Source organism: Bos taurus, chromosome 5 (assembly GCF_002263795.3).
Source record: "Bos taurus isolate L1 Dominette 01449 registration number 42190680 breed Hereford chromosome 5, ARS-UCD2.0, whole genome shotgun sequence".
Classification (NCBI taxonomy): domain Eukaryota; kingdom Metazoa; phylum Chordata; class Mammalia; order Artiodactyla; family Bovidae; genus Bos; species Bos taurus.
The window spans coordinates 107,890,291-107,917,981 of record NC_037332.1 but is presented as its reverse complement, the minus strand read 5'-3'; the positions used below and the strand labels follow the sequence as shown (position 1 = coordinate 107,917,981).

Sequence of the window (27,691 nt, the reverse complement as noted above, 5' to 3'; positions counted from 1 at the left end):
GGGACTCCAGGTGTCATGACACCAATGTCCCTCACACCTGTCATCAACCTCAACTTCTTACAACTTTTAACTGCTCCCGTGGACGAGACAGACTACAAAAGAAACGTTCTGCTCTTTGAATCATGTCTGGCTCAGAAATGTGTATGTGTTCCCATCCCATTTAAAAGCAGAGTTGTGCTTAGTCTGGTAACACACAGGCAAATTCCATTCCATCTCATCAGGTGTGTGTGTCAGCATACACATCAATACACACAAGTCAGCCCTAGAAACTCAGAGCAGAGACCTCTGAGTGAACACGAATCAATTCTCACACGACTATATCTCAAGTCTTATTTAAGTCTGAATACTTACACTCGATGATGCGTATTTGAAAGCCTGCAAACACATGTTATGTACAGTTCACCTAGACTACACTGGTTGGGCTTTACCTTTCCTCTACCCAGAAGCATGGCCTGTAACTGCACAAAATCGCAGACCTGTTTCTCAGCACTGGTCCTGGCTGACTCCTCCTGCGCCAGCACCATCTCTCGCTCTGCGGTTATCTGCACACTCTCTCTTAGGGCTTCTTCCAGCTCTTCAATCCTGTCATCCTTCTTACGGAGACTGTCCTGGAAAACGATGGAAGACTCGGTGAAGGAGGCTAATTGATTAACCCAAAGAGAGCCTATTTATCAAGAAAAGGGCTATCTGCTGATAAAATGTTCTTCTATTCAGATGTAAATCTAGGACAGAAAGATGTGGACACAAAAGAGAATAAGACAAGGGAAGAAAGAGTAAAGAAGCTCAAGAAATATATTGTTATTGAGAGCAAAGCATCAAGTGAATTAAGCAAGAGAAACCTGTGATGGACTTTCTCCATTAGCAGAGAGAAGAAAATTGTGTTAGGCAGATAGGTAGCTAGCGCTTGATTAGGTAAAAACACAAAGCTGTTTTTGAACTACTCTCTAAACTGGGCTCAAGGCCAGCTTTGATGAAGCCTAAGTAATAAGACTCAATAGCAAAACATTCTCTTTCCCTCTGAATTTAAGCCTAGATGAAAAAGTTAAGTAAACAGCATGATCAGTCAGATTATATTCTACATACAGATTATATTCTACATACATACTGTTGGCAAACTAATTTTTAAAAGAAATAAATGAAAAAGGAGATTTTTCCCCTAATGAATTCAACAGAGCAAAAATTTTTCTCAATCTCATACAAGAAAACTACACATGATAACTTGATGTAGGTAACTGGTCTGCCTAAGGACGAGTAATTTGGTTAGACAACCAAAACCACTAGCCCTGATAATCTATACAAACTAAGAAGGAAGTTCTGGGGAGGTAAATATGGACTTCTATCAGAAAGGCAAACATGGCCTATTACACACAAATATGAATTACTAGCTGAGAATTCTTATGGCAAACACTGCCCAAAGCTCTAACGAGTCACTGAAAACTACTGCAATGATAACATTAACAAATTCAAATAGCACTTACTCTTCTACCAATAGAGAAGACCAAACTGCGAATTCCAAGGAAAAAGAATTCAGGCTTGTGGCGGATCACTTTAATACCTAGGATATAAAGTGCTTAATTTTTTATTTATTGTTCTGTAACAAGTTACCACACACTTGGCAGCTTATAGTAATGGAGAACAAATTGTCTACACAGTTTCTGTGGGTCAGGGGTAGTTTAACCTAACGGATCTGGCTCCAGGTTCTCTGATGGGGGACAGCTGAGATGTCAGCCAGGGTTCAGCCCTCTGCTTCCCATACATGGGGGCAAGTTGGTGATGACCACTGGCAAAGGGCCTTCGAGGCTCCTCTCCCCACGGTGCCTGGCATTCCTCGGTGCTGGTGACCCAGGAGGGCAGGGCGTCCATGTCTCTTGTCCCAGCTTCAGAAGGCACATGTTGTCATTTCTGACACTTTCTACTATGCACGAGGGCTGCCCCTGACACAAGGCTACACACACAAGGGCCTGAGAACCAAAAGGTGAGGATGCTCTGGGGCCGTCTTGGAAGACAGTGTTCACGGTTCCCAAGGGTACGGCTCCAGTATAAGAAAAGTGGATTACTAATGAAGAATGAAGACGGAGATTATCCAGAGTGCTTCTGAGAGAAACCTAACAGTTTGGACAACAGAGCCCTTACTGAAAGGACAGTTTTGGTTAGGAGATTATTTCAGCGTGGAAACCAAACAACACTAAATTAAAATGAAATCCAAACATACCGAAAATGTAAAAGGCTGATATTCAGAAGACTTCACAAAACTGAGTTATATACCAGCGTATCTACTGGATATGAGATTAGCAAAATATGCATTCTGTCAAGATTTAGAAGAAAACCTGCAATTGGCTTGAGTTCTAATGAGAGGTGTTGAGGTTACGGTGAAAAATAAGAGTAATCCAACTTAAGTCAATGACAATTCAGTCCTAGGAATACACAACAATATGCCAATCAAAGTTCAACTGAAAAAAACTACTGGGTCAATGTCTAGATAGCTATACAACAGAGGTTTATTAATAAGTTGTTACTGCTCAGTCACTAAGTCGTGTCCAACCCTTTGCCACCCTATGGACTGCAGCATGCTGGGCTCCTCTTTCCTCCACATTTCAGTGAAGTTCCTTTCTTTGAGGAATGGACCCATTTTTTTTTTTTTTAAGAAAATACGAGAATGAAATATTCAGAGTCTTGTTGACTCCCCCTAGGTATTGCCCTCTGTAATCTCCTGATCCCTCATGAATTTTCAGCATAAAGTCTATCTACTCTTTAGGCAGACAGGAGGAAAAGTCACAAAATTCAGCCAAAACAAATCTAATTTGAAACTACAAAAAGAAGACTAATTTGTCCTGTTTGGAGTTAACCCACTTTTTAGCATTCACTATCTGGAAGAAAAATATGAAACTGCCAGCCTGGGGTCAGGGAAGCTTAAGCAGAGAAAGAGACTTTCATTCACTGGCTCTCAAACTGACTTTTCACACGGTTGAACTGATTCGCGCAACCCTGAACTTAAGACGTGTCCTGTGCGCTACAGACAACTCAGGAAAGAGCCAGGTGGAGACAGTACAGGAACACGCCTCACCATTTTAAGGAGCTGCTTTCACTTCAAATGCAAGAAGTGAATTTTATGTAGAATTCACTTCTACATAAAATACCTGTAGAATTTTATGTCAGCTGCCATAAGTTACATGTATGCTCCTCAATACTAACACAGGCCAGTTCTCTGGCTCTGGATTAGGCACTGCAGCCTGTTGTTATGCCAGCTCTACTTACTAACGGGGGTCCAGTGCGATCCCTTCATTCATAGAGGAAAGGGTTGGAGGAGGGGTTTCTATGACCAGTTGAGTGGGGTGGGGGGCGGTGGTGGGAGATGGGAGAGGGAGAAAGGAGAAGAGACGCTACCGAAGAATTCCTCCGACTCTTAAACAGCAAGCCTCCTACACTCACACAAGATTAGGCACAAGCTGCGACAGCTGTAACTCTGCTCAGGCAATTCCACAAGAAGACAGGGCGGACCTGCTGGCAAATCCCATAATCCCACCCCCGATTCCCTCCTCTGAACTTTGCTTCTTGACATCAGCTCTGTCAACATCAGCTCTGTGCCAGCTGTGAGACTACTCCCCACTGCCTGGCCTTCAGATCAAACGTTCAGAAAGAAAAGCAAAGGAAAAAGAAAAAAAAAGGAACAGTGGCAATTAAAAATTAATTTTTTGTTCCCTTCAAACATCTTCCTCAAAATTAAAAGAAAAGACTCAGTAATACAGTAACATAAAAAGAGATCACTTGATTCGGACGGATCTCATTAAACTTTTCTCAGCAGGAGAAGGAAGGGCAGTGCAGACTTCATGAAGGACTCTGGAGGTAACAGCACCACGCACTCATCGCCCAGTCCCTGGTCCTGCCAGTGGAGGTCACTCACTCGGGTAAACGTTGAGAGCCGCTTCCTCTGGGGTAAACGGCACTCACCGGAGAGTTTAACTTGCGCTGAGAGATACTAATGTTATCCATCATCCTTAATGTGAAGAGACGGCAATTCTTTATCGTCCTCTACCCCACTGCTTACCTTTCCTTCCTCCTTCTCAACCCCCAAGCACAAATACACATGAGGAAGATTTCATTAAAATCATTCAACATGTCAGAATTCAATGGCCAACTTCTCAGATGTTTAGTGAGGCGGGGGGTGGGGTGGTAAAAAATTGAAGCCAGATGCACTGATGAAGTCAATTTTAAGAAAGGAACGCTAGCCTAACACAGGGTCAGAATTTGGTTTCACACCACTTTTTTTTTTTAAAGGAAATGCCTTGGGTTAAAACGAAAGATATGTTCTTCTCCACTCTCTTTAAAGTCACTCAAATATCTCCCACAGTTCAATTTGTTAAAAATCAAAGTCAAAACAAAAGCAGGTGCATTTCATTAAAGACATGGAAACAAATACACAAAAAGCAATGCTATATATATATATATATATATATAATGTGCATAGAACATCTAGGACAAACAGCCCACATGGAAACAGCCCAGGTTCTCATCTTGAAAATTCTGGTAGCTGATTATCGTAAGCTTGGGCAAGGACGTGTGGTTTACTTAATCATAGGACATCTCCTCTGATCAATAATGCTTATAAAAAGAACAAGCACACCTTTTCCAAGTCTTCACCAAAAACCCCAAAGATAACCTTTTACTTAATGTAATAAAACAACTGATGTCATCCGTAAGAGGGTGTCTCTTGTCTCTGAGGTCTTGGCAAAGGGGCTGCATAGACACCTGCTTCTGCTCTCTGTTAAGGGCTCTTCACCTTCCAAATTCAGAGGAGGAGCTTCCACGATAACACAAAGGAAAGGATTAAACCATTTGTTTCACTGAAGGAGACCCCAGTACTTTTAAGAATTTTCCTGCCAAATGTAACATTAACCACTCATCGTTTTATGGGGTTCATTCCTGAAATAAGCTCAAATGATGTGACTAAAAGTTCCCATAGAATAGGGCTAAACTTAAGTAAAGGAAACAGCTTATCAGGCCACACAGTTGTACTATCAGTAAACACTCTTTCCACTGGCTATCAAATGGAACTGAATTCTGCCCAGGGGGAAACGTATCTATTGAGGACATTTCAGACATGGCAGAATTTCTTTAAATAATTTTAAGACTTGTTTTGCTTTTTTCTTAAATGGTAAGAAGGGGCACCGTTTGAGCGAAAGGCTTTAAAAAGTTACACACGTGCCAGCAGTATGAGTAGGTGCTTTCCCTGCAGGAAAACATAATTTTCGGATTAATTTCAGCAACTATCCACACACGTGTAAAAACAGATGCTGATTTGTATGTACACTTTTCCTGTGTAATCTCTAATTCCATTTAAATGTACTAAGAACTCCATAACAACCCACCTATGCTCACATTCTAGACAGAAGAAGCCCTAAGAAAAAAATTAACCAAAATGGAAGAAATGATGCAGAATTAAATCTTTAAATAGGTTGAGAAGATCTGTTAAGAAGAAAGTCAAAATTTATTTTTACAAAAAGAAGGACAGTAACATGTGGCATGTGACACATCACGTAGTCTTTCTAGAAAGGTGTCAATCTTAATTTTTTAAACGGTTTTCTTAAATAATTATCCCCATGGCCAATGTAAAAACCAAGGATAAGTAGTCTTTATTTAACAAAAAAAAAGTCTCTTACCAAAATGGAGGAAAAAAAATTTTTGTAGGTACAGCAAATAAAATGTAATTTTGAAGAAAACACAAATGTTTCACTGATTCTGCACTTAAGAGGAGAATATGCCTAAATACATGGAAAACTGCTTTTTCCTATTTCTCTCTCTACTTTCTCTGAAGTCTGTCCTCAATATTCACTGGTCTCAGGAGAGCTGGTTTGTGGAAGCCGCCGTGTCTTTTCAGCAGGCCCATCAGTCTCCCTGACAGTGCCCTCTCTCAAGGTTAAATCCAGATACCTACCTTTGTTATAAATAAAAACAGAGCACTAAACACTACTGATGTGAGCCCCCTGCTCCCAGTTCAGTCTGCCCTGCCGTATTAGAATGTGGCTAAAACCTGTAGTTCTGTCAAAAGACAAAGTAAGTGTCACTGCTGAAACAAGAAAAATACATAAGGTGACCAACCATTCTGAACCAAGGGAGGATGGTGTTTCCTTCATTAAAATGTGAGAGGCTTGTAATGGTAACCTGTGAAAATTTTCAAGAATATTAGGATGCTAAATATAAGATCATTATACATGATTTTTAAAATCTGTAACTAAATTTTTAATTTAATATTTATAATAATTATAGCTGTAATTAATGAACAGCTTGGGGGCTCAGATGGTAAAGCATCTGCCTGCAATACAGGAAACCTGGGTTCAATCCTTGGGTTGAGAAGATGCCTTGGAGAAGGAAATAGAAACCCGCTCTAGTATTCTTGCCTGGGAAATCCTATGGTTGCTAAGAGTTGGACACGACTGAGCCACTAACATTTTCACTTTTTTAACGTATGCAAAACATTAAGAAAGGCCAAAAAGAAATTTTAAAAACTAGCCCTGAACCTAAGGCAGATACAAACTAGACAAAAAGGGGGAAGGAAGGGAGGATTAAATCACAAACGAGGGAGGTGGGAGGGAGGGTCAGGATGGGGAACACATGTACACCCATGGCTGATTCATGTGACTGTATGGCAAAAACCACCACAATATTGTAAAGTAATTACCCTCCAATTGAAATAAAAAGAAAAAAAATCACAAAGGAAGATTTCTGAAACAGGGTACTGAAAAATATAAAGCAGTAAAATATAATTAAACACACAGGCTGTGGAACAACAGGGAAGACAGTAACCAGAACAGGGTAGAGCTCACCAACAAAAGTTCATTTTAAGCCGGAACCTTTAGGTGGTAAAACTAGAAATTCACAGAAAGACTGCCTAAGTAAAAGAGTGCACATCAGAAAGCCAATAAACTATATTTAAGGAAGACCAACACCACCAGGTTGTATAGAATAGGGTAGCTATGCTAGTGAGTATCTCACCTAAAAATGAGCTAGAAAATACTTAAAAGACTGAAGCTCTCAAGGTCAGGCTAAGATGCTTGTGAATGAACAGTTTCTGACATCTATTGATGCAACTGAAATCAGTGAACAGTTTTCTATAGAGAACAATGTGCAAAGTACCAAGACAGGTTTCCCAAACTCAAATATGCAAAAGAGACAGCACACACACTAACAGCATGTAATAAATACAAGGTAAGAAAATGAGCTCTGAAATTAAAGCAGAAAAACTGTAATGGAACTGCAATACAGAGTGTGATTAATTCCCACTACGAGGAGTTAGGCAGGCTTTACCAGGCAGGGGACATTTGATCTGAACCTTAAAAGATGGGTAGGCTTTCAATACAAAGCTTTTCTAATCCCAAAATGACTATCGGTCAAATCAGCTAAGACCTGCTTCCATATACTGTTTATCTGGGAGGCTTCCGTTGCTGGGGTTTATGTAATTCCAGCTCTTCACATGGCAATTGCTCATGAATTGCACTATGTCACATGGAATGTGGGCAGTAAGGGAGAGGCAGGAATGGGAATGTAGAGGCAGTAGTGGAAAGTATGGCGAAACTCATTGCAGAATGTCAACAGAAGAGGAGCAATGATTGAAAAACACGACTGTGGGAAAGGCTCATCTCCAGTCTGTGCTCACTGTTTTATCCTCCATGCCTGGCATTTGTGAGTATTGGCTGGAAGCTTAAAATGGTTCAAATGTTAGTATGCATGGGTTGTGGCAGAGATCCTTTAAAGACTCTCTGTGTAACCATGTCTTAGAACAGTCACATATACTCAATACATCTAAGCAGATACTCCGGGCTTCCGTGGTGGCTCAGATGGTAAAGCGTCTGCCTGCAATGTGGGAGACCTGGGTTCGATTCCTGGGTCAGGAAGATCCCCTGGAGAAGGAAATGGCAATCCACTCCAGCACTCTTGCCTGGAAAATCCCATGGACAGAGGAGCCTGATAGGCTACAGTCCATGGGGTCGCAAAGAGTCGGACACGACTGAGCGACTTCACTTCACTAAGCAGATACTCCAAAGATCTTGGCAGGTGCAGTGAATCTAAGTGAGCGTCCGACAGAAAAACTGGTCAAGGGAAGTGTCTGGATGGATGCGGGACCATCTATGGCACTCAAGGTCAAGAGGTCAGAATGGAAGGCACCCCCTTAATGAGCCCAGAGGGATTACTGAGTACCCTATCTTGACCATCCTGGATACGGTGGACCAGAGCGTGCATGGATGCTGACCTCCTTCTCAGCCTCCTGGAAGCATCCCCAGTCTTCCCCTGACCTCAGGGATGCTGTACCTCCTTTTCCTCTCCTGCCTCGTCCAGCCTCCTCATTTTCGTTCGCTTCGAGCGCCTCTCCTAATTACTCTGGCTCTAAGCAGGGAGGATGCCAAGGGTTCAGCTCTAACTCCATATTCTTCTGTCAGTATTTTATCTCTAGATGGTGTCGGATTCTTACAAATCAAAACACGATTTCTGAGCTCAAGTCTCCAAAATTAACACCACCAGGCTTCTCTAAACTTCAAATCTGCACACCCCACTGCTGGCTCAAACCTCCATTAGGAAAGCTCTCAGACAGCTTCACTTGTTGGAAATGGACATGTTCTCTTTCCCTGGAGAACCTGGTGATCTCAGGCTTGGGGTTAACCCATCAATCACTGAGTGCTGGCACACACACAGTTGCCCATGCCAGGAGCCTATGAGCCATTCCCATTCCTGCCTCTCCCTTAGTGCCCACATGCCCATCTGTAAGAGCGTCTTGCCTTTTGACTTAAAGGTAACTCATCTCAAATTCACTCTCTCTTCTTTCTTCTCTTCACTACCAGAAAGCTCTCTCAACTTCCACCTTCATCTTACTATGGGGCCTCCTACTGTTATCTGAGCTCCTTCAGAGGCGAGACCTTGGTCATCTTACGTCATCACTATTTACACAAAGCACATGTGCAACACATATTTATTCACATATACTTTCTTTTTAAAAAATATTTTACTTGACTGCACCACATCTTAGTTGCAGCCTGGGTTATCTAGTTCCCTGGCCAGTATCAAAAGCAGAGACACTACTTTGCCAACAAAGGTCCGTCTAGTCAAGGCTATGGTTTTTCCTGTGGTCATGTATGGATCTGAGAGTTGGACTGTGAAGAAGGCTGAGCACTGAAGAATTGATGCTTTTGAACTGTGGTGTTGGAGAAGACTCTTGAAAGTCCCTTGGACTGCAAGGAGATCCAACCAGTCCACTCTGAAGGAGATCAGCCCTGGAATTTCTTTGGAAGGAATGATACTAAAGCTGAAACTCCAGTACTTTGGCCACCTCATGCAAAAAGTTGACTCACTGGAAAAGACTCTGATGCTGGGAGGGATTGGGGGCAGGAGGAGAAGGGGACGACAGAGGATGAGATGGCTGGATGGCATCACTGACTCAACAGATGTGAGTCTGAGTGAACTCCGGGAGTTGGTGATGGACAGGGAGGCCTGGCGTGCTGTGATTCATGGGGTCACAAAGAGTCGGACACGACTGAGCGACTGAACTGAACTGAATCTCTAGAACCCAAGGTGGCATCTGATAAAAATTAATCATTAATCATCAAAGTTCAAAATATTAGTCATTAGTATAAAGGATGTCTTTTTAACATGATGAAGAATATTTTGTAATACTAGAATTATTATGATATCTACACTGGAAACACTAAAGTAATTCTTTCCCTTCACCTCACCTATTTCGTGAAAATATCAGTAGATGGACCTGTCTGTATATTCAGAAACTTAAAAACAAATTCAGGTAACGAGAACTTCGTACAACACAAACCTTCCATCAACTGTTTTCCTACCCCTGTCCACCACAAGGGTTCTACCCAAGAATCCCCAGGGTCCCTCAGCAGGGACTTCTATTTAGAGGTGACCTTAGGGTGCAAGTGATACTCACCACCACTGGGGTGTTTGAATGGATAAGAAAGCTGTGGTACATATACACAGTGGAGTATTACTCAGCCATTAAAAAGAATACATTTGAATCAGTTCTAATGAGGTGGATGAAACTGGAGCCTATTATACAGAGTGAAGTAAGCCAGAAAGAAAAACACCAATACAGTATACTAACACATATATATGGAATTTAGAAAGATGGTAACAATAACCCTGTGTACGAGACAGCAAAAGAGACACTGATGTACAGAACAGTCTTATGGACTCTGTGGGAGAGGGAGAGGGTGGGAAGCTTTAGGAGAATGGCATTGAAACATGTAAAATATCATGTATGAAACGAGATGCCAGTCCAGGTTCGATGCACGATACTGGATGCTTGGGGCTAGTGCGCTGGGACGACCCAGAGGGATGGTATGGGGAGGGAGGAGGGAGGAGGGTTCAGGATGGGGAACACATGTATACCTGTGGCAGATTCATTTTGATATTTGGCAAAACTAATACAATTATGTAAAGTTTAAAAATAAAATAAAATTAAAAAAAAAAAATGAAGCACCTTAAAAAAAAAAAAAAAGAAACAAGCAGCAGAGCAGTGAAATAACTTTCTATACTCTAGTGAAATTGTTAGCAATGAAGAAAAACATAAGACCCTCACCACACAAAATAACATAAAATTATTTAAATTAAAAGGTTATAAATGAAAGACCAAAACAACTTAAAAATATTCATAGGTAAATATTTATCTGTTCTTAAAACAGGGATAAACTAACTAAAAAACCCACAGGGAAAAAGCCATCATGAAAGAGAGAGATTTTAACTATATTAGTTAAACAAATGAAAATGTAAGACATGAAAAAATACTCAGCCCTCACTGGTAAATCAGATAAGTATAAATTAAAACAAAAATTAAATATTTTCCACCCATCAGATTGGCACTAAAAAATAAAAAAAGAGGAAAAAATTTATAGTATCAACCGTTATTGGCAAGAGTGAGGGAAAACTGGTGGTGGCTTTTTTCAAAAGTTGGCACATCTGAGGAAATTCATACTGTTTCTATAAGGAGTATGTTATAAGTAAAAGCTATATAAAATAGGAATGAAAAAAGGAATTAAAAAGTCAGATTTTCATGTCAGAAGTGAATTTGTTATTAAGCCTAAAGATGGCTTCTATATAACAGACAACTCCTCCAAATCCTCCAGATTTTGTGACTATGTAGTGTGGCATGAACATTCTATCATACCAGTTAGAGAAACACAAGCTGACAGCAGCTAGTGGTCTTGGCAGGAGCTTTAGAGATCTCCACTGTCCACGGCATGGTCTAAAACTTAAACCTTCATTCAGACAGGCCAGCGATCCCGGAAGTCTCAGTTCAAATGCTAGCTGAGCCGGAAGTGGCTGTGTGCATGTGGGTAAGTAATTCGATTTCTCTGAGACAGTTTCCTCATCTATAAAATATGTAAAACCCATCTGCCCCTCGGATCAGTGAAGGTTAGAAACAGGGACTTACCAGTCCCTGTGGTTCCTGGACACTGCCCTGGTGCCCAGCCCTGGGCACCCAGCTGGCACTGGTATGGTCACTGCTACTCTCGGTACTGAGGCTGGTTTAAGCATCTTTTGAGTAATTAGGTCTAAACATCAGTGAAATAGAAGAGTATGTTTCAATACATTCTCATGACTGTGAAACACAGTCTCTGAACTGAATTTTTTAAAGTAAGGGGAAAAAGGGAAGGTGGGGGAAGGAAAGGAAGATGAAAAAAAGAAGGCAACCTGACACACACCAGATGAATGATGTGCTTTACTGAAGGAAAAGGCCATTCGATGCTGACCACCTGAAGACCCCGCTTAGCCCGTGGACACTGAACTCACCAAGCAGGCAGATTCCCTCCAGGAGATGGATTTTCTCCCTTGCTCAGGTTTCCTCAACAAAGCTGTGGAATAAAACTGGCCTTTTCTATTGAAAGCCACTCCTTTACTGCTAAACAGCTGCACTGAGAGGAAGGTAGCAGGCAGGGTTAGAAGGAAAAAGAGCGGAGGATGAGGATGCAAAGAGCCACGTGCCCGTGGGGAGGGCCCTGCCGGGCCTGGTCCCCCCACCCAGCCCCTCGCCCACCTGCAGCTGCTGGGAGCTGTCGCTGAGGGTGTCCTCCCGCCGCCGGGCCTCCTCCAGCATCTGGGCGCTCTTCTTCTTCTCCACCTGCTCCTTGTGCTTCAGGCTGGCCACTTTCTTATTCTGGTCTTTCACCTGCCTGTGGAAAAGGGGAGAAAACTCAAGCTCTTCATATACATGCACAGGAAAGAAGGTGTTTATTCACTGACACCACGATGCAAGGAACAGCTCAGAAGCCGCAAGAGTTCCTGCTGTGAAATCCTCCCAACCTGGCCGAGTGCTCCATTCCAAGAGCAGCTAGCTGTTAACCATGGTACTCTGGGAGCACATGTGTGAGTGAGTACTTTGTGGAGCATGAAGAAACATAAAACAGAAAGAGGCCTGGGACAGAGTGAGACGGCAGAAGGAGGAAACCAATTCAGAGATTTTTGTTGGCATATGAAAACAGGCTCTTGACATCAACGCTATGAAACTGGAGAACGGCTGATGAAGAAAGGTCTGTAACACAACTCTAATTTTACTCTTATTAAATATTTTCAACTTTCAAAAGCTGTATGTAACCTCGTTTAGTCGCTCAGTTGTGTCCGACTCTTTGTGACCCCATGGACTGCAGCACGCCGTCTTCCCTGTCCTTTGCTGTCTCCTGGAGTTTGCTCAAACTCATGTTCATTGAGTCGGAGATGCCATGCAACCATCTTATGTAACATATATGTACATAAAATTATGGCATAAAGATCTAAGGCCACAGCTTAAGCAACAGGTCATTCCATCTACTTCTGAAGCCCCCTATTGGACTCCACGGCCTCCATACTAGATAAGAAGACCACGCCAAACTCCAGGTCACAGGTAGAGAAGATTAATCTCATTGAAGAGTGGAATCATGACTAATGATCAAGAAATGTGTGTAAGGTGCAGCCCAAGAGAACCTGGGCTCTGCAGTGCGAGAGAACCTACATCCACCTGAGCTCTGACACTCTGCTAAGCCCATCACATTTTCCTTACTCATTAAGGAGATGAGTATTTGGCTGAACTCCACTCTCACGTATAAAACACTAGGAATATCAATCCATGAATAAAAACAGTTTCTGCTCTCAAATATCGCCCAGGCATCTGAGCAAATACAGGATATGCTAAGTGCTAGGAAAGGGCCCCGGGAAGGGGGCAGGGGTGGCAGTGGTGATCAGGAAAAGCTTCCTGGAAGATGACCTGCCTCTGAACTTCCTGAGGGACTGGTCCAGGTTACTAGGCAGAGAGAAGAGCAGGGATAAAGCCCTGAAAAAAGAAGAGTGTGTCCCTTTTGGGGAAGCCACACTCAGTTTGACTGCAGCATAAAGTTGGACCAGCAGAACAAAGAAAAAGGAAGCCGAAAGTAAACAAAGGCCTGTTTCCTGCTGAGCAAGGAAGCTGCAGTTCATCCTAAGTGTGAAAGACTTAAGGAAGGGAAATGATACAATCAGATTTCCAAACTTCTGGAAACAAATCGAAGCAGGATGATGATAGTAGGGAGGATGCGACAATTAGAAAAATCCACTCAACTGCGCCCAAAAGTTGCATCAATAAACTGAACTAACAATGAGAAGCCACCGTGGTTTATATCTAATTAACATCCTTTGAAATCAGGTAATGACAGCCTGTGGCACGTTCTCTCACACTCGTTGCTTAATCTCCAAACTAGATCACTGCGGTTTGTTAGATAAAGATGTTCAGGCAAAGTCATATTCCAGATAAACAGCAAATAATATTCTAGTTAAGAATATCTCAATATTCATAGGATGTATTAATACAAAAAATTTATTCATTCTATCTCTGAAATTCAATTTTAACTGGACATCTCAAATTTTTATTTGCTAAATCTGGCACCCCTATAGGAACTCATATCGTGACTAAATGAAAATTAGTCTTTCCTCCCTTCTCTACTGGATTCACCAGCTTTATCTCACCCACAGAACACCAGGTAGGTATCTACAACTGCGATCTAGAAAAACAATGTTTACCATGTCTCAATGTGTGATGGCGTGAAACTCAACTCTTTTCAGTGGAAGACTTTGGTGGATCAGCACAGGTCTGTGTTCACACACTTATTTCCACCAATGAATCATTCAAAACAGTAAAACTATGTTATTTAACTTTTATTACATAATAAAATAGGGACTCTGGGCTTAACACAGTAGGAAGCATCCCCTAGATTGCAAACATTTGAAGAGAGGTCTGCAGAGGTCACGGCTAAATAAAGCGTGAGTAATAATAATATTGAGCCCAATCTGTTTAGATCTAAGAGTGAGAGAGATGACATTTACAGGCTTCACTTTCTTGATGTCTTGCCTTTAGCTGAAGCTGCTGTTATACAATAAAAAGTAAAGATGAACTGTGGACTGAATCCTATCTTTTCGTCAATACATGGAATCTGTTCTTTGTATTCATTCTCTGGGGTTAACGTCCCTGAACCGGAACTAAACAGATGTGTATCTAAGGATTCCGAGTGTGAACCTTCAGTCGTCATCACTCTAAATAAAATCTTTCTGCTCTGTACTTGAATGGAAAGGTGGACAGAGGAGGGCAGGGTAGGACAAGAGAGGAAGAGCAGAAACAAACAAACCCATTCAAACTGGAAAAGCTTAGCGGAGACACAAAAATACAAACACTACAGGTAACTGTCACTATTAACACAAAACAGGCTAAAGCAAACAGTGGAGGGTTAAGCATCTTGCCCAAAGTCATATAATAGAGTTATCTAAACATCCAGTCCATCAATAAATTAGACTCTCTTGATGACCTATTCAACTGGACTTGACAAAACCGTAATTAAAATGCCTCTAAGTAGAATAAAAAAAATACTGCATTAAATTCCACTCTGAAGTGAAAAGAGGGTTTTTAATATACTATACAGCCAAAACGATCCTTGCCACTAGAAGAACAAAGCTTGTTGCATTTTTTATTACTTGGAAAAAACTTCTTTAGGAATAAGTATAGTTTAATGGCTTTTACCACTAAATAAAAATGAACAGCTAACAATATTATAATTAACATAACTTGTAACTCAGAGAATTATGTCTACACCAATGACTTCCATGGAAAAAATCTTCTGGAGCCTTTCATAACTGTTTGTTTAGTAACATTTAGATCAAAATATGCAAAAGACAAAATGTGGGACAAAGCAATAAAACTTCCCAGTAAAAATATGAGCATACTTGAAGCTTAATTTAGAAAGTCTCACACACAAAGCAAAAACCTTCATGATATTTTTCTACTAAAGCTGACTTGTGTTCAGACTTGGAATTACTTACGTGGTACCCTAACTGATTTACTACAATGTGGAGAAAATGTTTAAAGTAGAAAATTGGAAAATCACTTTTCAAATGCAGCATTTGTGCTTGCTACTTTTACTGCAAACACTTAGGATTTCTTCTGTAATGAAATCGGTTTATTCACGGAGAGTTCCGTAAAAATGTTTCAAAAAAATTTTTTTTCTTTTTTTTTTTTTTAACAAACTCATCATATTAACAAAGCTGCTTATTTTTAAAAAGAGTCAAAGGTGGTTAACAAGTCTTTGGTGGTTAACAAGTCAAGTGACAGGTAACTTAGGTGAAAAAAGGAATTTTTTTACAAAACATCAAGAAATGTGTAAAAGACAAAAAGCAAAATAGGCTAAAAACTGTCAAGGAGGTGCTAAGAAAGCTTCCAGAAAATAATGTCACATAAACTATAGAAGCACAGTTTCAAAAAGAAGGGAGATGGTCACTAACCTAACCTAACCTAACAGACAGGTTTTAGACAGGTCCAAGACAAACAATCTTGCAAAGGGTACGTCACTGAGGAAATTTCAGCCTGGCAATGAGAGAAGATCCCAAATTATACTGCTCTGGAAAATGAACGGGAAGTGTGACTGTGGACGCATAGAGCATAAATGATTCTTTCAGAAACTGTGCAAATGGGAAAAAAAAAGTAAAAAGTACAAGTAAGATACTGTGGTGAACTGAAACCAAGGGAAAGATGATGGAACGCTTGCTCACACGTCTCCTGAAGGATAGGGAAGACTAGATTATGCTTTATGTTTGGGAGTCTGTGGGAAGGAAAGAAGAGAAACAAAGGAAATGAGGAGGAGGAGGAGGAGGATTCAATTCATGGAACAAGGTTTTGAAAACTGGTCAGAGGGAAGGAGTGAATAGAAGTTTAGCCTCAGAACAGAGCTGGGACGTCAGTACCTCTGACAAAAGCAAGGGAGGACGAGCACAGACAGACCTTCTGAGACTGCTGCTGTGCAGAGAGAAAGCAGAGGACGGTGTGAGGCTGACTGAAGAACCCCTGCATGAATCAGATTCCTATAAGTGATTACAAAACAAAGGTTTTATTTTATTAACAAACTCATCATACCCTGAACAAACTGTTTATTTTTAAAAAAAGAGTCAAAGGTAAGAGGACTTTCTCAAAAATATCGTTAAGTCTTGAGAATAAATATCAGGGAACAGAAAAGGGAAAGAGAACCTTTTTCCCAAAAAAAGCCTCAACTTCATCTTTCTACCTGTAACAGAAATTTCAGACCTGAAAAATAGAGTCTGAAAATATCATTACAGAAGAAACAAGGCTTCCTTCCTCATCTTCCGCACACATACAACTCTGCAGTGGGCTCTACTTCGTACTTGCTATCAATCCTGACAGGAATCAAGGGCACCGTGTGGTGGGATCCAGGACCAAACAGGACTCTGAGAAAAAAGCAACAAAGAGTGATCAAAAACAGCTCCATTTACTGACTGCTCAGCCTGTGCCAGATGCTGCTCCAAGGGCTATTTGTATTAACTCATTTAACATTCACAACAGCCCTTCAGATCGGAGAGAACTACCCCAACTTTACAGATGGGAAAATGACAGTGAGAAAAGTACCTAAGAACCTCTGAGCAGTATGGGACCCCAGAGCTCAGATTAATTCCTAGGCTAGAGTGTGTATCATATGAGAAGCCCTGAGGCTGAAATGAGAATATCTGGCTTCAAATCTAAGGACTACTACCAACTAGGCAGCTGACCCTAGATGTAGAAATCACATTGCCTAGTCTCAGATCCTCATCAGAATAATGATCTGACCTATGTAATCCATATGCTATATGTGAGAATCAGAGACAAGTGCTTTTATAGACAGCAAACATATTAGAAAACCGCTGCTAGGAGAAAGGTAAAAAGGCTGAATGCCAAGCAATTGATGCTTTTGAACTGTGGTGCTGGAGAAGACTCTTGAGAGTCCCCAGACTGCAAAGCGATCAAACCAGTCAATCCTCAAGGAAATCAACCCTGAATATTCATTGGAAGGACTGATGCTCAAGTTGAAGCTCCAATACTTTGGTAACCTGATACGAAGAGCAGACTCACTGGAAAGACCACGATGCTGGGAAAGATTGAGGGCAGGAAAAGTGGGTGACAGAGGATGAGATGGTTGGATGACACAATCGACTCAATGGCCATGAGTTTCAGCAAACTCTGGGAGATAGTGAAGGACAGGGAAGCCTGGTGTGCTGCAGTCCATGGAGTTGCAAGGAGTTGGGCACGACTGAGTGACTGAACACCAAGGTAAAATGCATGTGGTATTAACAATATCATTTCCTGAACCTGATCAGAAATTCTCATACCATGATTTTACAGTGCCATGGCTCACAGGCAGAATAAACAACTTTTAAAATGAAGACTTATGATTGTTTTCTGCCAGCTTCTCTTACTAATTCACTTAGTAATGAAGACGGTTGAGTTACTTAATGGGCTCTGTAATTGTGTTACTCACCTGCAAAGTGGAAATCGCAAACCCTGCTACATGACTGCTGGGAAAATCAACGGAAATAAAACCTGTGAAGCTTCCACCACAAGCCCCTGACACATGAACAGCAGCACTGGTGGCTGTTTCTGTTGCCAGCATTCAGCAGTCACAAAACAACCCCCAAACTGAAAGGGTATGCGTAGGTCTGTGCAGTGAAATCACTCCAAGGCTCTTACACACATCTAGACTGTGGCCCCTCTCCCTCCCGCATCCATGCTGCACTTGACCTGCTAGTGTAAGAGCCATAATGTCTCTGATGAAACTGTAACAAAGTTAAAGCAGTATCTTCACCTGCTCGCTCCCCCAGTGACTACTTTCCCCCTTCATTTCTCTCCCTCAAAACCTGGTCGGTCTGATTCTTGCTCTCTGACCACTCTCACAACCTTGAACGGTAGAACTGTAATGCCACTCTTCCAATCAATCTAACGCTCATGACATTTTCTACACTCATACCTGAATTTCTAGACATCTTGTTCCTGGGGTAACTTTTTGGGTTCAAGACAACGTCAATATACAATGTTTTGTTACATATCTTTGTTTTAGGACAAGCATACTGACCTTGAGGTGAGACTGAAGGAAACGGCAAATCCAGGAAGGAAATGTGAAAGAGAAAAGTTAGAAAGTGTTAATGAGGGCAGTATTCAGAATTCGCATAATTCACAGACACAGAGGAAACATACAGCACAGGATTAGAGAAAGGAACGGAGACACACAGATTTGGCACAGACACCAAAAGTGAGTAAATTCAGACTTTCAACAAGTATATTTTCATATTAGATTACACCATTGTACCTTAACGTAAGTTTCTAAAGGGATGAATTTTGTCTAAAATTTACCATTTCCTGGGGCAGGAAAAAGAAAAAATAATTTCTCAAACACAAAGGAAAAGAAGGGAAGGCCAGCTGTTGTTCCCCTTCCTTTTTGAGTATTAATAGCCACCTGTGACCTAACGACATTAGTCAGCTTGGGTTTATACACACCCGTCTTAGAACTGACAACTCCTTTACCTACCCCGGCCCATTTCTTAGACCCAACTTATCACGGAGAAAAGCAGAAAAACACAGAAATGATTCTGTAGAATATAGAACTCTCATTCATTTGGAAAATTTGACATAATTTTCTCAAATGTGAAAGTAATGTTTTGCTAATTACACCCATTATGTCTCACTCCAAATCTATCAAATCTGTCTCCAAATGGTGCAATCTAACAGCAATAAAGAAGAAGATGTGGCTCTACAAATAACACTTCGTTTCTGATACTGCTCAGCAGACAGAGATGCAGAGTAGTCATGCTTTGTATTCCTTACCGAGCACAAACCCCTGAGGTTCATTATTGCTTTCATATTCATAATAACAGGCAGCTTTCCCTTTTTAACAATTAATCAATTTCACTGAAAGTGGTCTTCCAAACACTTAAGACTCCTAAGAGCCAGGGCCATCCAGCTTGTCATCAGGACTGAAATTTTACTTTAAGAATCTAAAACGAGAGGTTTATTTCTTGAGTGCCAGCACCATTTCAACTTGTGCTTTAATGTTTTCTAACATTTCAATACTAAAATGAGTTTTTTAAAAACTCATTGTTAAAATAATGGAAAGGCAAGGATAAAATTTATGATTTCCATTATAAAATAGAAAAACAGAAAAACAAAAAATGAAAACAAAATTCCTCGCAACCACACGGCAAGTACACGGTGGATCCCGGAGAGGAATGCAGGTCTGCAAACACACCTCCTGGGTGTACTTTTATCTATTCTCTGATGCTTACAGGTTCTTGAAAGGAATCTACAAAAATCCATGGATCTCTAGCAGAATGCATACAATGTTCAAAGTCAAAGTGAGGTCAATCATTTATCTACATGACTGTTCCCAACGATCTTTTTTATTTTTGTTGGTTATGACAGATTAAGTTGGAATAATTTTAAATCAACAATGACACTGAGATCTCATACAGATGCAAGGCTTTATATGAAACATGGGGAAATCCCTGAAAAAAAATTAAGTTTATTCTTGACAAGAGTGAGCAACTTTAAGGATCTTTTTACCTATTTTATAGTTCAGGAGTCATAGTTTATGCTGGCATAACTTTTAGCTCTTGGGAAATAAATTTAGGAGGAAAAAAAATCTGCATATAGAGTAACTATATACAATTCTAATGTTTACATTTTAAAGTGTAACACCAAAATTTCTATCAACACTGTAATAAATTATAAGGTGCTGTGCCCACAAGAAACTGTGGAAAGATGGTGTAGTAGAATTGACTATGTAATTAAGCTGTGTAATTTATTCTTCTTTTAAATGAAAATCAGTGAAATTCATCGAGGAGAGGAAGAAGAAAGCAGGCTGAAGCAAGCAGGATCAGATAAAGAACAGTCATCTCCAGTTATGACACTCAAAGCATCTTGCTTTTCCTCTTTCATTTTTTAAAAACACCATCCATTCTCCCTCAAGAAAGAACACACAACCACCATGCTCATTTTCCTTCTTTTCCAACTACATCAAGACCCGACACTGTCCTTCATGGACCAAAGACACACAACTGCAGACTTTAAGGAAATTCTTTCAGGAATCTTTTCCCTCATGAATTGTATACTAATTTATGCCAATCTACATACAGCTTAATTTCCTTATGGGAGATTTCTGAAGACATTAAGCTGCATGATCAATTCAGAAATTCAGAAAACATATTTACAAATATGAAGACTAAAGATGTAGGTTTATATTTCCAGATTACACTGTGCCATAGAGGCCTGAATACACTGTGATACCAAAATAAATCACAAACATGAAACCCACTTTCCCAAGGAAAATGTCAAAAAATTTTAGGTCAGCCTAAACAAAAAAACTTTCAGGATGCAGTTACAAAAGTCAAATACCTAATTCTAACAATAAACACATTCCTTTGGCTACATACATTTAAAATGGAATACATGAGAAAATAATGTTGATTTGGAAATACTTTCTTTCATTCCCACACTCACTGAAATAATTTTATTCACTCTCATTGTAGACATTTTCAATTCACCAAAGAGAGAAGATGCACCAGTATGATTAAGAAATAAAAAATATATACCAATTAAACCATGCCATTATGTATGTATTATGTACATCCATATATGTACATAATATACATACATATATGTACATACATATTTAATACATGTATGTATTAAACATGTATCCCAGTTTCAGAGATACTAAAATATAAAAATAAAACTTAGAACTGGTATTTGATTGTAACAGAAGAGTTTATCTACATGTTTGTTTAACGTGAAGCAAGAAAAGTAACCCTACTGAATTATATTAAATAAGACTATTTAATGCATATGGGTTTACTTATATTTTTACAGAAAAAAGTATATGTGCAATGGTAAACATATTACAAACATATACAAGAAATGAACATAAGAATATTTTCAATATAACAAACAGGGAATAAGACTAGTATCTATTTAATGAAAGGTCTGAATGTGCAGGGAATGGGAAGATAAAATGTGGGATGATTAGAGAGGGAAATGAGAAAGGAGCCACATCTCTATGTTTTAACATACATCTTCAATGGGCCCTGAACAATGTACAGTCCTGGGAGAGACTGAGAGAGATACTATCAGAAAAGCATAGAAGAAGGAAAGAAATTATTACCTAAGGGAGGTCAGTAAAGCTTCCCCTCCAAAAAAAGGTAACAGTTACAAAGGGTCAGATTCCCACAAAAGAATAAGGGGAAAGAAAATTTTAGTCCATTTTCATTACATGAAATTCAAATACTAGTAGGTTTTAAAAGCAAATAAAAAAACCACAAAAGGCCACATCCTCAAGCCACAAGGTTTAAGGGTGGCATGATGGGAAAACAACACCATTCTCTGTGTTCAAGCTCAGTTCATCATGTTGATCTTGATCTACAGAAATACAGACTCATCTCACCAAAACGAGGTTTAAAATTACTGCTTCAGCCATTTAGACTGTTAATTTGAGGGGCTACCTTGAGCCTGAACTCTGAGCAAACAGGAAACACTCTTGCTTTAAAAAAAAAAGTCAAGGGACTTTTCTGGCGGTCCAGTGGTTAAGGTTTCACCTTCCAATGCTGGGGATGCAGGGTTGTTCCCTCTCCCTGCCAGGGCGCTAAGACCCCACATGCCTCACGGCCAAAAAAACAAAACAGAAGCAATAGTGTAACAAATTCAATAAAGACTAAAACAATAATAAAAATTTTTAAAAAATCAAGTAGCTCCAAATCTTATGAACAGATCATATATCAATCTTTTTAAATAAAGCCAGTTGTTTATAAGTCAGAATGTATTAACAGTTCCCTTAGAAACGTTATAAACACAAGTACTCTTGCTAGTCCATAAAATCTGATTTTAATCATGATGCAAAAGCCTAGAATTAATAGTTCTAGATGAGGTCTGGAAAAGACAGCAAAGGAAATAAAATTAACCATCACAAATAGAAAAACTAAGTTTCCTCCTAACAGTTAAACTACTTACAAGCCTGGCCCAAAAGGAGTGAGTGAGTGAGGGAGTGAGTGTGTGTGTGTGTAACTAACACACCACCAATCCCTGGTTCTCTTGTCTTTTTCAGAACAGTTACAGCAACAGGACACTATCTTGCCTTTTCCTCTCCATTGTACATCTCTACGTACACTAAAGTTCTAGGACCTAAAATGAGCAGTCTAGGATCCAAAATAACCTACTAACCTTCCATCTAAACATCCCCTCAAGCCATTATCATTTAATATTGGCCACAAAAATTAAAAGACTAGACTTGAGTCCAAAGTTCAACAAGAAGCCTTTTCTATAGTAATGTTGTACCCTGCATAACACTGTCAATCTCCAGGTTTGTTTTTATTATTTTCTTACCTAAATTGATCTAGGCAGACTACCCAGAACCACCAGGTGATGACTTTCTGGAAGTGTCAACCTGGCTAGGCTACAGCACCCCATTAATTTAATCCAAAGCTAATCTAGATGTTGCTATGAAAGTATTTTACAAATATAATTAAAGCCTACAATCCATTTAAGTAAAAGAGATTACCCCAGATAATCGAAGCATATCTGAATCCTCTGGAAGGCCCTAAAAGCAGGCTTCCCAAGGAAAGAGAAGAAATTCTGCCTGTAGACCACAGTATGGACCAGGCTATTCTGCGGGTGGTCTGCTCCTCCTGACAACTTTCCTGTACAGTTCTTAGACTCGCTTAGCCAGCTGCTGACAATCACACTAGACAATTCCTTGTGATAAATCAGATATATGTATGTATACATCTTGCTGGTGGTTTAATCGCTCAGTCGTGTCTGACTCTTTGTGACCCAATGGACTATAGCCCACCAGGCCCCTTTGTCCATGGAATTCTCCAGGCAAGAATACTGGAGTGGGTTGCCGTTTCCTTCTCCAGGGGATCTTCCCCACCCAGGGACTGAATCTGGGTCTCTTGCACTGAAGGCGGATTCTTTACCAGCTGAGCCACCAGGGAGGCCCATATGTACCTTATATAAATAAATGTATGTATGTATCTCTTCTACTGGTTCTGCCTCTTTGGTTGAACTCCAACTGATACACAACATAGGACAGAATATAAATTTAGAAACGGTACTGCTTAGATTTAATTGGGAAAAATATTTTATATCTGCAGATGTATGGGCAGGCTTACTTAATCCTCAGTAGCTCAAGACACCGGTACAACACTAAATCATCTGCCAGAAGCTCCTGTTGTTTTGTAAGAGCAGTGAAAGGGGCTATTTATTTCCTCAAGACCACAAAGAATATGTCTGGGAATTCTTTATGAGTTAATCTAAACCTTTTAATGTTAGAGAATCTTATATAAGTACTAGGAAATTTTAAAAGAATAATAAGATTTTTCTTTAGGCCAATGATTGTAACAGCATGTGTTCATTTTTGCACTTAGCAGGTTGCTGAATGCCCTGTAAAAATGCATCTACTTCCCGAACGAATTGGCATTTGGCATCACAGCCGCACCAGCTAAGAGGCTACTCCTTAACAGGCACTCCAGCAAAATAACCACCACACAAACGATGGGCTTTGAACCAAGAATGAGACAATTAAAACCAGCAATATCGGAACCTTACCAGAGAGGACACATACTTAATCCACAAGTGGTGGACCTAAGAGGTACTGTTCAGCTGGACATACAACCGGCTGGTCTTTATTTCTCATCAAGCAGATTCCCCGGCAAGCCCCCAGAGGCAGCAGAGTGGCAGCAGCAACTCCTCAAGTCCAGAACTGTCACCTTACTCGACACTCACTTTCCCAGGAAGTCCCAAACCAAGCCCCCCGATGATGCAGGGATGGAAGCCTGGTGTGGAAGGCACAAAGGGTGGGAGACTGGCATCCTGAGGGACGCGGACGCAGAGCCCAATCCCCAGTGCAGCGGGACCAGGGTAAGACAGATCAAGAGAATGGTGAAGAGGCTCAAATGACAGATGACAGGGAGACGGACACCCACACACAGGACACAGCGGAAACGGCAACGCGAGAAGCGAAACTGTTAGTAAGACAGCGGGAGCCGAACACATGCACTAAATCTGAGAACAAAAGGCAGAAAGTAGTTTCAATCGTTTTTCATTCCTGTCTTGAACTGTGCTGCTCAGTAAACAAATTACAAAGCCAGGAGCAACAGAGTCTTTTAGGACTGTATCTTTTCTTGGTAGCTAAAAAATTATGTGTCAAATCTTAAAACAAGATTATGACACTGCATGACCCGAGGACAAAACTCTATAGTATATTACATTCTGTGGAAAGAGCAGATCATTAACAACTCTCTCCCAAAATGTGAAAAATGCAGTGACTAATAAAAGCTATTTGGTGTGCTCTGCATATAAGATAAAGATTTAATCCTATTTCTCACTCTCACTGAAATCACATTCTCTCCCAAATCAGTACTGGGTCCAAAAATGAATTAAAACATTTTTCAAGGACGCTATCTTGAATAGCCAGTGATAATTTCAATGTATAATTCTAACAAAAAAAAAATCAAGCAAGTTTATCAAGAAATTTCTTTTCTGAAATACTGAAATACATTTAGTGGATTTAGTGGAAAGTCATTATCCATATAAAGTACTGCATTTTAAAATCTATGAAGATGAAGTACTGCTGTTGATTTCAGGCTGATACAACGGCAAAGAGAGGCATGTACTAGCCCAAGTATGCAAGGGGCGTGCGTTTCCATTTGGGGGGTAAAGATGCAGTGCAAACATGGAAGAAGACACACAGAAATGTATAAAATCTAATCTTGAGACTCTGATAATTTATTAATTCTGACTTAAAGAACGTTATCCACCCATTTTCTCCGGACTTACTATCAAAATAAGAAGAAACAAATGAGTACGTGATCAGCTCATGTTATTCATACTTTCAACCTTAGTGAAGAAGAACCGTGAGGGTTGGAATTTAGTTTCTTGAAAATCAAAATCCTACAGGTACAGAACAAAAGGAAAAAACGACTTCCAGGGGAAAATATCATATCTACCCATGAACCTAAAATTTAAAACTGAATAAACTACTTATGAAAGTAGTCTATTACCTCTTGACATCAAGAGCACAAAAATATTACAACAGGCTCAAGGGAGCCTCAGGATTAGTGAGTTCATGCTGTCCTGCTAGTCTCTCTTTTCAGAATACAGTGATTAGCATAGCTCTATTGGAAGAACTATTTCTATGCTCTTGTGAATTTATGTTAAATACATGGTGTAAAGGAAGAGCCAAGAGGCATATGCTTTATCTTTGGTACAAAATACCCTAACAAGAGAAAAAAAAAAGGCAAAGAAAACTCCCAGAGAGCGGTCTGGCTGGCTCTGTTCAAACAGAGGTCACTTTCAAGTAGTCAAAGGTAGAGCTCAGCAAACACATCCATGTCTCACGAACTGTCCTCAAAATGTCTCTCCTTCTAAGCTTGACCTGCTTTAACAGCTTGCTGCTCCACAACACAGAGTCTAAACATTCACGGCCTAAAAGACCACTGGCTCAGAAAAAGGCCTGAATGAACTAAAACATGCTAGCTGCTTGAACTTGAGGCTCACTTGCTCCTGAAATAGATAAAATAAAGGGAGACTTTCTCTGTCAATCAATGATACGGAAGTCCACAGCTTTCCCATCTACTCCCACTCTGTGCAGCCTTTTAGAGACTCACACTGACTTAGAATAAAATGGAAACAATGAAGAAACCAGGCCCTCAGGAAGGTAAATTTGGAGAGGCAAATATATTGGAAAAACATGACCCCAAACTACTTAGTTTTAAGACCATCCTTCACCCTTCCTAACACCGTGAGTCCCTGTTGAGCCTCCCTCTCCTTACCTTTCCAACTCAGCAATCTTCTTATCTTTGTCATTCTTCTCATTTTCCACCTCCTTTAAGATTTCCAAGAGGCGGTCAACTTCCGCCTGGGCCTTGCTGGATTCATCTTTGTACCTGGCAATCTCTCTCTCCAGCTGCTGTATTCGATCACTCATCTCGGGACTGGCTCTGGCTTCCAATGTTGCCTCATGTGCCTACGAAGAAAATATCCAAATTCTATGAGACATGCATAGAGTGGCAATGGACAAACCAAGTCCCCGGAAGCCACCTATACTCCAGTGTAAACAAGACATTATCAAATCCCTAATAGCTAGTCATTAATTTATAAGGTTTTCCTCTACTTAAATATTACACAGACAAAACATTCATAATACACAGATAAATAATTATATTAGAATCTGAACAAATTAGTTATTTAAAATAGTACACCTCTGAAACCTAAAGAGTGTATTAAAAACCAGAGACATTGCTTTGCTGAGAAAGGTCCGTACAGTCAAAGCTATGGTTTTCCCAGTAGTCATGTGCGGATGGAACGGATGTATGGTGAGAACTGCACCATAAAGAACGCTGAGTGCTGAAGAATTTCAACAATGAGCACAGCCTTTTGAATGAATATAAACACCAACCTTACACCAGTTATGGTTTTCAGCAAAAAGAAAACACGTCAATACTAGTTCCTGTACACCTACAAATTAACTACAAAGTAAATCAAACAAGGGAAAACATGAAAAGAAAAGCAGCAATGGTAGAAAAACAACTAATAAATCAAAGAAGGGGAAATCACCAACTCCTCTACCCAAAGATAACTTTAATTTTTCTTATGAACCTAAACACAAAGTGTAAGAGATCATCAGAAATAACCAGCTGTAGAGCTACCATGATAACAAGCAGATTAAAAGTGAACAAACAGAAAATGTGGGATTGTCATACACAGGTGAGTTTGGATTATTAGTGAACAACAATTACTGCTCTTGATAGTTATTGTTCAGTTTAACAATCCTGAATACATCTAACAGTTTTACCGTCAATATTCTGGTATTAAATAGAAAATTATCTCCACTTGTTTAGTGAGGGGGGAAGTCAATTATCAAGTCTGAATTAGTTAATCTCAAAAAAAAAAAAAAAAAAGGGATTTTTCTTCTTATTCAAAAGTAACTTTAAAATAATGGCTTTTCTTCTTTTCCTTAGCTTAAAAATATGACTTTATTTTTGGCATATCCTAAAAAATGACTCATTATGAGTTTCATGCTGAATACAACCAATATATGGAAAGAGTGAGTGAGTGAAAGTTGCTCAGTTGTGTCCAACTCTTTGTGACCCCATGGACTGCAGCCTGACAGGCTCCTCTGTCCATGGGATTCTCCACGCAAGAATACTGGAGTGGTTGCCATTTCCTCCTCCAGGGGATCTTCCCAACCTAGGGACTGAACTCAGGTCTCCTACATTGCAGGGGGATTATGGAAAAAGACCACCACCCAAAGTGTCAACACCAGGCTTGACCCCCTTTTCATCAGTAATCATATGAAGTGGACTCTGTTAATCACAGTTGATAACCCAGAAA

The 27,691-nt window shown here is 40.2% G+C and overlaps 1 protein-coding gene across 12 annotated transcripts in view; it reads right to left on the bottom strand.

Moving 5' to 3' along the window:
• The window catches only part of ERC1 (ELKS/RAB6-interacting/CAST family member 1), a 269,160-nt gene that overhangs the window by 135,604 nt on the left and 105,865 nt on the right, over positions 1–27,691 (bottom strand). For 6 of the 12 annotated variants that reach the window (XM_005207251.5, XM_005207252.5, XM_010805653.4 and 3 more), the window contains 4 exons: positions 26,131–26,324; positions 18,387–18,398; positions 12,035–12,170; positions 477–608 (listed from right to left, as the gene is read on the bottom strand). In XM_005207251.5, coding sequence (XP_005207308.1) covers positions 477–608; positions 12,035–12,170; positions 18,387–18,398; positions 26,131–26,324 — 474 coding nt within the window. The remainder of the gene's footprint in view (positions 1–476; positions 609–12,034; positions 12,171–18,386; positions 18,399–26,130; positions 26,325–27,691) is intronic. The other 6 variants (XM_010805656.4, XM_010805660.4, XM_010805661.4 and 3 more) reach the window with 2 other exon arrangements.